The 11,668-nt window shown below is 38.8% G+C and overlaps 1 protein-coding gene across 5 annotated transcripts in view; it reads left to right on the forward strand.

Moving 5' to 3' along the window:
- Nucleotides 1-8,100, forward strand: part of fgf13a (fibroblast growth factor 13a) — a 117,488-nt gene extending 109,388 nt beyond the window's left edge. For all 5 annotated transcript variants that reach the window (XM_044363267.1, XM_044363269.1, XM_044363265.1 and 2 more), the window contains 2 exons: nucleotides 2,088-2,286; nucleotides 6,080-8,100. In XM_044363267.1, the coding sequence (XP_044219202.1) occupies nucleotides 2,088-2,286; nucleotides 6,080-6,216 (336 nt within the window). In that variant the 3' untranslated portion in view covers nucleotides 6,217-8,100. The remainder of the gene's footprint in view (nucleotides 1-2,087; nucleotides 2,287-6,079) is intronic.
- Nucleotides 8,101-11,668: the final 3,568 nt, after the last annotated feature.

An 11,668-nucleotide genomic window follows, 5' to 3' on the forward strand; every position in this document is an offset into this window, starting at 1 on the left:
TATGTCCGAAACTAAAGCTGTTTGCAGCTCTAATTTCTTAGTGAACCGTAACACTGCATGCTCCCAGTTGATTCTGCAGCCCTCCTGGTGGGCTTAGCATTTATTCAAATAGAGTGTTCGGTACCCCTGTGAAGTTGCAGCTTAACTGATAACTAGAGCTGAGCTAACAGGATGTATCCCATTGAGGTGATATGTCACAAGCGTCCTGTGACTTCCGCTTTGTTTCTGTCAGAGATTTTTGTATGGTGTAGTCCCTGTAAAGGTGAGATCAGCAAGAGGGGATGATGAATGGGTGTGGTTGTCAGTTATTGTAGGTAGGGCTGGGATTTGTCTCAAATGGTGTCTGTAGCTGGGTGTGACAGGAGGTGTGATTCTATATGGTAGTTCTTTTAACAAGTTCAACAAGTGATCATATTCCAAACCATTACAGCTCACTACTTTTGCATTACATAGCTTTTGTTTGTTTTAGCTATATTGTATACAAAAGGTTTGACAGCTGAGCAAAGCATATTATCAGACTTGAACCTCATTCAGTCTTTTGAAGTCCTTTTAAGTGCTGCACATGAAGAGCGACAGCGTTGAACTGCCAGGCTATTATAGATGACCTCCTGTCTGGTAGTGACATGTTGTTTGTCATGATCTCACAGCGGGACTTAGGTCATGGTGAGCCCTGGGGACACGTCATTACTCTCACCAATGACACCTACCCTAGCGGTGTTTTTTGATTAATTAATTGAAAAAACACTGCATAGGTGGATGTCACCAATTAAAAAACACCAAGTGGTGTTTTTTACCTGGGATAGGAGTGATCCTGGGTAGACCTGTCTCAGTCTGACTGAGGCATTCATCCATCTCCTTCTGAGAAAGTCACTTTGTAGTACCCATTGTGAATTTGACCCATTGGTTATTCAAACTGTCTATGTATATGTGAACTTGAGTGTTAAGGTGTTGGCTTTAGAATTAAAGAAGTGTGGTGTGCAGTGTTTGCATATGTGTATTTTCATTTGCAAAGTGCCATAAGAATTCATTGCTCACTAGCTTTGGTTGTCTTAAGTTGCCTTTCCCTCATGCACTGTCCCTCGATCTCTCTCAGGGGGAATTGTCTTCTAACTGATTAGACTCTGTTCTGTAGACTCACTGCCCAAGCAGCTCCACAAATTGGACAAACACACAATCAAACACCTAAGCGCGCGTACACACACACACACACAAAGACACACATGCACACACATACATCCATGCCCACGAACACTCACAAAATCTTGCCACAGGGGAAATAAACCTCAGCCACCCTGTTGTAGCATTAATGGCCAAATCCTATATAGGCACTGGATTCTAAACCAAACAGAGAGGGGGGAGAGAACTCTTGCACAGTATGGAGTCCAGAAGATGAGCAGCAAAGTCAATGTCTCAAAGAAGTCTCCCTTATCTCTCTCACTAATGAACTGGCTGTAGGAAGTACATGGATAATGTTGAAAGACAGGTGGAGAAAACATACACACCCTCCATACACTACCCAAGTGCACATAAACCTATTAAAGCCACCTTGTGAAAGCATCTCAGTCATTCTTTGTAATTTACAAAGGTCAGTGCTTAAATATATCGTTTATTACTTAGATACATAGTAATAAACTATCATGTCCAATAAAATCTTAAATACAGCAGACAATACTCTGAAAGATAATGAAGTGCCCATACATAATTAACAGCTAGGAGCAAAATGAGAATATACTCTTCATCTTGCCTGTATATTTTATTAATGCTCCTCTGTATCTGTCATATCACTGTTATCTATGCCACAAAGTGCTACATTATTTACTACAGTAAATGGAATGAATAGAATTAGAAGATTCTCAAGAGAAAAAAAATTAAAGCAGGGGCTTAAGACTTGAGATAGCTTCTTCGCTCTTTCTATGCCCGAGTGCGTGTTGGATGTGTAGCGCAGTGTACCGTGATTAAGTTGCATTCTCAAGTAATGAACTATTGTATTTCAGCTGCTTCTGTTCATAACAGGATGTCAACAACTCTTGAATTACTGTCCAACAACTACTATACATTGTATCTGTATCTCCTTTCTCCCCCCCCAGGAACACTTTACACCAGAGTGCAAATTCAAGGAGTCGGTGTTCGAGAACTATTATGTGACATACTCCTCCATGATATACCGGCAGCAGCAGTCGGGCAGGGGCTGGTACCTCGGTCTGAACAAGGAAGGAGAAATCATGAAGGGGAACCATGTCAAGAAGAACAAGCCAGCAGCCCATTTCCTTCCCAAACCTCTAAAAGGTGAGCCTGCCCAGAGCCTCTTTTACATTTTACTGTTAAACATTAAGGACAATGCCAAGCTTGGCATTAGGGCTAAAGTTCCCCTAACTACATAATTTTAAGGCTGCCCCTTGAAAGTCGATGACTCGAATCATCTGTCAGAGACCTCTCAGTCGATGGAGATTGTTCAAGTCAAGCAGTTGTTTTGTCAGTCAGTGTGCATTACAATAACCAGATAAAACCGATAAAAGCTTACAAAAATTCAGAGGGATAATATTTCAATGAGGAATTCTAAATAAGGGGAAACATAAACATATTCATATTCATATTCATATTCTAGCAAGGTTAGCTGGCACGCTTACTAAAAATAATAAATGCTAAAAAAATAATTCCAATCTTCGATAATTTTATTTCTTAATTTATTCTTGTTTAGATTTGTTTATTAGTTTTTATGTTTAAAGAGAAATAAAGAAGTAGGCTTATCCTGTTGAAGAAGAGATGCTGTTAATTTATTTTAAACTGTTTCATTTGTTGTTGTTTTTAAAAAAAAATAGGCTATAAGCTTGATTTAAACAGAAATACATGTTTGCTGACTGTCTCATTATTCAAACAAATCCATATGGTAGCCCGACACTCTATGTCAGCAATTCAAATAGGCCGCAATTCAAATCTTGCACCATATGCAGCTGTCTTATATTGATTTTTAAATGCTCAAAAATATGTTCCCATGACTCTCTTGCGTTTGACTATATTAATGTGGTGGAAATCATTACTGAAACTCATGCCAATTGATCTTCTGATGCCAGATAGTCTATATGAAAAACAAAGGAGCAAATAGTGGAATCTACATATTGAACAGCCAAATCCGATTCGACTGACAAAATTCTGAGTCGGGTGCAGCCTTACATAATTTGTTGAGAAAGCCTCTTGATTATTCAGTACTGTCACTTTTCTAGTTGGCAAAGGGGTTATTGTTCACAATAAGAAAACCCACTAGCTTCTCTCCACGATTAAATGTGCCCATTTTCTTTATACCTTCTGTCCTTGTTCAGTAAAGACTAAATGAGCTGCTTTCTACAGGACTCCTTGCCGTTTAGCATTCTCCTTAGAGATGCTGGCATGGACCTAGCTTCCTCTAGCTGGTTACACTCCACTGCAGATACAGTGTAGAATGGGGCCAAGCCATTGTCTGTGACCAGAATGAGCAGGAACAATAACGTTTAAATCCTTTAAATAGTAGCACCAAGGACTTAGTTTTCATTACAATAAAGTCACACAGAACCACACCCATCCATGCAATGTGTGTGGTAGTGAAGAACAGAGGAAATGGAGGAGAGACAGAGAAATGGTACTGTGCTCTCTGTTGAAAAGGCCACAGTCCTTTCATCTTTAACAAGACACAGATTTACCTGTCAACACAGAGGAGGCAGAGAGAGAATCTGTTTCTCCTCAGTGGGATAAAAGGAGAGCACTCTGAGTTTTTTTCTCAGTAAGAAATGAAAGGCTTGCAGCACAAAATACTCAAACAATGAGGAAAAGAGGACAATTCCTTCAGATTGTTGATTGTTGAGTAGTTTGGGTCTGTCAGAACTGGCTCTTTTTTTATAGTTTCACTACATTTTGTGTGGCTGCATATTAACTACTACTGGTTCTGTCAGGTTATTATTGGTGACTAACTGGGTCAAAAGATCATTAAGTCTTAAACCTAGAGTGACTATTTGGTTTTATGAAGTACCAGATGTAGTATTTTATCATAAAATTATCAATGAGTACCATAGGTGACACAGGCAAACATTTAATTATTAAGTTTTATGTGTAGCTGCTTTGATATCTGTATATATTTTGCTTACCTCAAGTGAGTTGCTGCCCTGTCACTTTCATTTACTGTATATTACGCTGGGATTGGGGGGGTATTAGAATGGATATTTTGATTCATAGACTGATGTTTTTTTACAGAATTGTGACTTACAGACTTACAGAATTTTGTGGTAAGGCTAAATTAAGGCATATATGCTCATATATTTTTTATTTAAAATGGAAATCAAGCCACAACACTTCAAATTAAAGATGAAATATTCTTGGAAAGACACATCATCTTCATACCAATGTTGTAAAAAATGTTAAACTTCTATAAACTATTTAATAATATATGAGGGGTTATAAGCATTGATTTCAATGTTGGATATTTCACTTTGGAGGTAAACTCTTAATTTCTTCTATTTGCCAGTATGACGCTGCCCCTTCTTGGGTCTTTGGTGGAGCTCCTCCAGCCAGCATCCTATTAAGAGTCCATGTCTGCCCTCTGAGATCACTATAATAGCTTTTCAGTTTCATTTAACTGGCCATCCAGGGGGTCTCAAAAACACTTAAGAGCAATCGCCAGAGAATGATTGCCTTGCTTTATGCTGAGAGAAATACTAAGAAAGAGTAAGAGAGAATAACGAAGATAGATGTAGGCTGAGTGAGACAGTAATTCTCACTGATTCCAAAAGCAAGAGACTTCAGCTGGCTTGTGTGTATTTTATCTAAAAGAAGAAATATAATTTTTTGAGATCCAACAGCAAATCCAAAAAAAAAAAGAAAAAGAAAAAGAAAAAACATGTTTGTTGTAATACCAAAAGATGTAAGACATCACCATGTTTTGCACAAACTTTAAAAATAGTCCGTAATGCACAGTATTTACAAAATCTTTTTATATCATTTAAATTCCACATGTAGCTAGTGGTTTGGAAAGAGCTTTGCAAGGGAAAGAGGGAGGAAGAGAAATAAAGGAGAATTTGTTCCGGCAGCTCATAAAGATTCAGAGGCAGTGGTGTTACAGGGCACCAATTAAGAAGCTGTCTCTGCTCTGGCAATGGCATCTCCTCCAGCCATTACTCACTCCTCTTCTGGTTCCAGTCTGTGAATCTCAGCCCACAGCCTCTCATTCTGTCTTCCTTTGGATGAAGCAACTGTGCAAGTTCAGTTCACGTCATTCAAACCCAAACAGGAAAATCCTCTTACAATTCTTCCTTAAAGTCCTGATGCATGCCACAAAGAGCTGCCTTTATCGGGAGAGTGTGTAGTGTGTTGAATGGTATCTGTCATTGGAAAAATGGGAAGATTTGTGTACAGGGATGGGAAAAATGACAATATGGATGGTTGTTTTGGGGGATTTATGTTTAAAAATGAATAGCAGCGGCAGCGTTTAGGTGATACCATAATCCTGAGGTCAGTCATCCACCATTATAATCATACAATACTGTCACTAACAAGACTGGCACCAATCATCAGCAGTTTCCCGATGAAATCCTGCTTTGGTGATTGATGTGTTTACACAGGGATGGTCTCTGGATTGCTGCTGTAACAAAAATGCTGGGCTAAGTGAAGTGTCTGAAGGACTGGGTTTGCTGTTTCAGCCACAGACTCCCTTAGGGATGAACATCAAATAGCATTCTGGGCAGAAGGATGTTGACAACATCCTGAAACCAAAGACTGTGAACCTCAGATTACTGATATTTCTTAGGAAAAAGGCTGCTGAGAAGCATATTGGGCCGATGCTGCATACACAGCAAAGCCAAAGCATTAGCAACTCCTGAATTTATAATGCCATGCTGTGAATATAGGCTTTGTTTTTTTAGTTCAGCACCGACCTGGTCTGCTGTCACCGCTTGATTCAGCAGTTTGCAGGAAATTATAAGTAAAATCTCATGTTATACCAACACAGGATGCATTCTGCAAATTTTTTCATTGATACCTGTATCCTATTAATTACCATTATTGTTTTCTGTTGTTGTTTTTGTAACGTGAATGCGCTTCTCTTGTGTTTCCACAGTGGCAATGTACAGAGAGCCATCCCTTCATGACTTGACAGAGTTCTCCCGCTCTGGCAGCGGCACACCCACCAAGAGTCGGAGTGCCTCAGCTGTGCTCAACGGAGGCAAAGCCGTGAGCCAGAATGAGTCAACGTAGCCCGGCAGCCGCACCCAGGCCTGGGGCTGAACCACGAAACCTTACCTCCAGCAGAGCGTGAATCCAAGCAGACTTCTCTCTCCGATCAGCGGTTCAGGACTAGCTACGATACCATATACCACACACATACACCTAGACACCATTAATAAAAATAGTTAGGTACCATCCTGGTCACTCATTGTTTCCGTCTCAAAACAGCGTCAATAGTAAGAAACTTCACAGCATATATACCATTCTGGACTTAAAAAAAAACAATTAAAAGTTTTGTTTTGGGCTTGAGATTTATTTATTACCTTGATCATTCTCTTTTGGTGGTGAAAGCATACCAGTTAGCTCATCTTTTCATGTTTTTTATTTTCCTAATTTCCTGTCGACAGTAACTTTTCTTAGGTCATGTAGACACCAAGCACTCGTGCATCTGTCAGACAGGGGCAGGAAGTTAGACATGTAGGCGTTCAGGAAAGCCAGTAACGGTGCTGGTCTACAAGGCTGCAGTGGTACAGTACAAGCCCTGATCTCTGTCTCATCCATGCTTCTGTGAATACAAAGCCTATAAACTCCCTGGTGTGGCACAGCCTAGTGCTGCTGGGACTGTGGCCAGCCAGACGGTAGCTCTCCTGCATCCTAGTGCACACGCTCAGAGACTGAGCTCTCTAGCATGGGAAAATGAAGCCTATGTTCAGCTGACCTGAAATATAAGGGACAGTGTGGCTCTTGCAATTTTTTTCTTTCTTTTCAGAGATGCCACAGCTGCACCTTGGTTTTTGCTAATTTTCTGAATTAGCTGGGAGCTTTTTATTTGATTTATTTGACTTTTTATTTAACTGGTTTTGTTTTTGTCCCCTCTTGTTCTCTTCCCTTGTCATTGTTCAGTATTTGTATTTTTGTTGCTGTTGCACCATTGAAAGGGGTTCCAGCAAACCAAAGACTGAACGAAAGAGTGTCCCTTTAAGCCGCTGAAAACCAAGCCAGTATAGAGGCAAAGCTGGATTTTTTTTTTTTTATTGTACATTTTTGATGAGAGAAAGCTAAGATTTTGGAAACAATGGAACAATGGGAAAAGGAAGTGATCTTTAACACTTTGGAGTTGTCAGCGTGCTTGATGTTGTGCTTTTTGCTGATATGCTCGATGGCCGAGGTATGAAACGACTATTCAGTGTCCCCATTCCCTTCTGTTTCTACTGTGTCACAATGTCTCCGTCTCTTGTCCTCGTGATCTGTTTCCTCCCTTTGTGCTTGTGTCATAATTCGACCTCCCCGCCATCCTTTTTTGTCGACTTCTATTGACTGATACAGTTCACCATAGGAATATGGTGCAAGCCCCTTCCCAGGATGCTTGTTATGTGTTTGAGTAACTTATTGTGGTGACAATATTTTCTATATTAAAAAAGAATACTGTGGACTTTTAGGTGGCTTAACATTTTATAGGACACGTCATATTTGTAAAAGTGGAAAAAAAAAGAAAAAAACATTCAAAAATGAACATCTTCCCTTTCTTGCACAGGGCATGTACAAACACAATTATGTACAAAAAGGACCCTTTTTGTGGGCTATGTACTCTCTTCCCTTCAGCTACATAACTTTTTTCTGGTACATGCTTCTGGGAGGCTTTCTTTTCTTGGTTTCCTCCAGAGGTGGTTTGTATTAGGTGAACCTATCTGTTGCATGGGAGAAAGCAGGGAATTCTGGTCTAGAGCTGCATGATGTAGGCTATGTGTATTAACCCATGTTGGATCATGTGTTCCAAACTACCAGGCTAAATCTGATAAAACAACATATACAGGCAGACATTGTGGCTGTCTGATAACTTCCAGTTGTTTATTATTTGTTGTATACACAAAAATGCACTGAATAAAATGTTTATATTAAGATATACTTTTAAAATGTGTCAGACTTTCTTCTTTGTCCCATCACTTGCCTTATTTATGTACTCAAAATAACCTATATAGTCCAGCCTACAGCCATTCCAATTATAGAGAAGACTGTGTTGTGGGAATTAGAGTTTAGATAGAAACTACTGAACATACACTCATACCTGGCCTCTTTCCTGTTTGTGGACACCAACATATCACATAGACGTGGGATATGCCTTTAATTGCCTCAGAGTTGAGGCCGGTAGACGGGCTTAAGAGCTCATTCTAGCTAATAAATCAATATCTCTTTTGGATTTGAAAATCTGAAGACTAGATAACTGGATATTGCTCCACTGCTGTGGCTCTATCGTGTGTCTGTATGATTGCTGCCTTTGCTCAATAACATCACAATAAGTAAGCAAAAGCAGGATCACTTTTACTTCTTTCCAAAAGGCTGACCTTGAGATAAGCCATGGTAAAAGTGATTCAAATCTTGTCCTCCAAGCAGATAAAGCCCATTTGCGCCAAGGCACAAGATCACACATCCAGGCTGTGCATGATGGGTAAAATCATAACACTTCAGTGCTATAGGGTCTTAATATGTGCAGAGAGGACATGACACTAGGTAGTAATTACACAGCAAGTCCGTCACTACTAAGACAAGCTGGGAAAGGATGATCTGAATGATGGCATGACACTGTGTTAACCTACTAGGCTTTGTTAATAAGGTCAGCCCTCTCTCCCACACTGTCTCTGTCATCTCGGGAAGAAGCACTTTCTTTAATTAGGGGTTTTGTCCATGATCACTCTACTCTGATTGTCACCCACAGTGCATGTCAGGGATGCTGAGGGTAAAAATGTGACACAAAGAACAAGCGATGGAAGAAAAAAGGCAACCTGACTGCAAATACTATTGTAGAGAGTGCAATGGGAAATACAACAACAATACTGAAGTTTTCTGAATTGATTTTCTGAACAAATGTATTTAATAAGATATGTAAGTAAAAGACAAATTACCTTCCATTTTTATGAAATAACCGCTATTGAAAATTCAAAAGAATTCAGCTAACAGACATTTAAAGATAAACATTTAAATAAAAATTTACAGAAAGAGCAATACAGTACACAATAATTTCTGAATTTGAATTTACTACACATCAGTGACATAAAAACCACCTCCTGGAAATGTTTCCCTTTCTTAATAAACTGTCAAGCTCAAAGAGTGGTTGTTAAAGAACAATCAATTTTATTGAACACCTCCACCACCTCAATACATCAAGTATCAGAATACTGTATCATGTTATTTGAGATATTATATGTACATAATGTGGGGATATATGGTACGCTGGCACACCTGGAAAGTGTAATATTAAAAAGCTTGATGTATATTCCAAATATAAACAGAGGCTGCTTGACCACGAAAATTCAAGGATTTGATTCAGCATGAAGCATTGAGATTGATTTATTTAAGTAGTAGCCTACAAATATGGATAATTTCTAAAAAGGACTTGTAGTAGTTCAGTATACTTTGTTTAAAATGTCAAAGGTCAGTTCAATGCACGGCTTGATGTCAGAGTGTAAATTTATTATGATTTTTATAGTAGTAAAAAAGATTACACCAAGACTTGATTACCATAATGGCCCAGAGATCATTTTTATGAGATGAATGAATGATGAATGATGAATGATAAAATGCTGAAAAATAAATGATTCATAGTAAAATATTAACTATTCATGCTTACTATTGATGTAAAAAAGTAATCAGTTAATGAAAAAACCCTTTCTGATATATAGTGAGCTTAATAGTACCAATGCAAAATTGTAGTGCTATATATTACATGTGTCTTTCTGTTTATGATTAACAGAAATGATAAAAATATGTTACCAGCCTGCATATGTTTTCAAAGCAAATAATCCAAGTAATCTGCAAGCACCAGGAATCTCATCAAAAGTGCAAAAGACTGCTGTTAAAAATTTTGATCCTCTTCCATCCAAAGTGCTTTTAGACATTAATAAGGACCATAAAAAAGAAAACCATAAAGAGACAAGTTTCCACAGCATTGTGATGGACAATGGATGGACAGTTCTTCTGAAAAATGTTGAGTGAACACTCACTTGTCACTTAATTAGTCTAAAGATATAAGTTGTGTCATTGTTCAATAATATAAGCGCAAAAGAGACTTTTGCTGGTTACTACAGCCAATTGTACAACTGTACAAAAGGCTCCCTCTTCATCCTCAGAGTGTGAGATAGAGTAGGCATCAATTTGGTCTTTGGAGACTGCCTCATTACGCCTATTGCCAGCAGAGACACAGGACTAATAGGCCTCTGTAATATAGGCCCTGATATGAGCTACTTCATCGTTCATGTAGTTTGACATCCCCCTACTCCCTTCATTTCCTTTTGCCCATCTCTAGACTCCATTCATTAGCATGGGACAGTCCAATTTATTAACGGAGGCCTGCCTGCCTTGTTCAGAGATGGTGATGTGAGGAGCGGCCACTTTCCCTCTGTGGCATCTCTTTCTCTCTTTCCCTCTGTTGCTCTCTCTCTTTCTTTCACTCACTGACCAATCAGTTATTCTGCCCGTCACTTGGCCAGACTAATGAGTCTTCATGAAGCCTGCAAAAAGAGCAGATGCAAATCCTGAGGGTGTGTGTCTTTCACACACACTCAAAGCCACACACACATACACACACATCAAGCAAAGCTATTGTCACGGCAGTGTGCGAGGATTTGAGATCTTGAGTGAGATCAATCTGCAATTATCTGTCACGAATCAGACAGAACTGATGGAGCTGTGATATATGTGAGCACTGTGTACCTGCGAATGCTATAACTTATTACCCTTTATCACTGCCAGCACAGGCTGACTGGCTTCACTTCTCCCCCTCTCTCTCTCACCCAGTCTCCCCTTCTGTCTCTCCATCTTGGTCATCTTCTTCACTATCGCACTTAAAAAAAAAAAATTCTTAACATATACAGAAATTACATGAATGTAATTCGCTTTACTGTATGTACCATTTAATGACATCGCTCACAGCAATGTCTTCTTTCTTTTGATGCCACATTAATTTTGCTATTATTGAATGTATTGATGTTGATGAATTATTCATTAATGCTTTACAAATCAGCAATAAAACGTAAAGTAACAGTAAGCAAGGCATTAATGAATGATTGATTAAATCATAAATAACATTTTTTTGTGAAGTGGTATCAAAAGAAAACACTTGTTCTGTGTTTGCATAGTTGATGCATATCAGTCATCAGCTTTTCTAGTCTAGAAGTGAAAAACCTGTAATCCAGATCAATAGACTGATAAAGAGTCATGTTTGAAACTCATATTTTTCATATTCTTTTCATAAAATGTAATATTCCATTGGGATTCTTGAGAGCTCTTCCTCACTTATAATGTTGATGTTACAGATGTGTCTTGTTGCCTTTTACAATTCTTTTCTTACAATGTTGTCACAAGAGGTGTGTTATACAGGAAACAATTTCCCAACTGCCAGTCAAGAAGTCAATGCATGAAATTACTACAAGCTTAAATGATTTGCTCCTTGTATTTTGCACACAATTTAATGTACAACAAACTGAGT

Source organism: Thunnus albacares, chromosome 10 (genome assembly GCF_914725855.1).
Source record: "Thunnus albacares chromosome 10, fThuAlb1.1, whole genome shotgun sequence".
NCBI lineage: Eukaryota > Metazoa > Chordata > Actinopteri > Scombriformes > Scombridae > Thunnus > Thunnus albacares.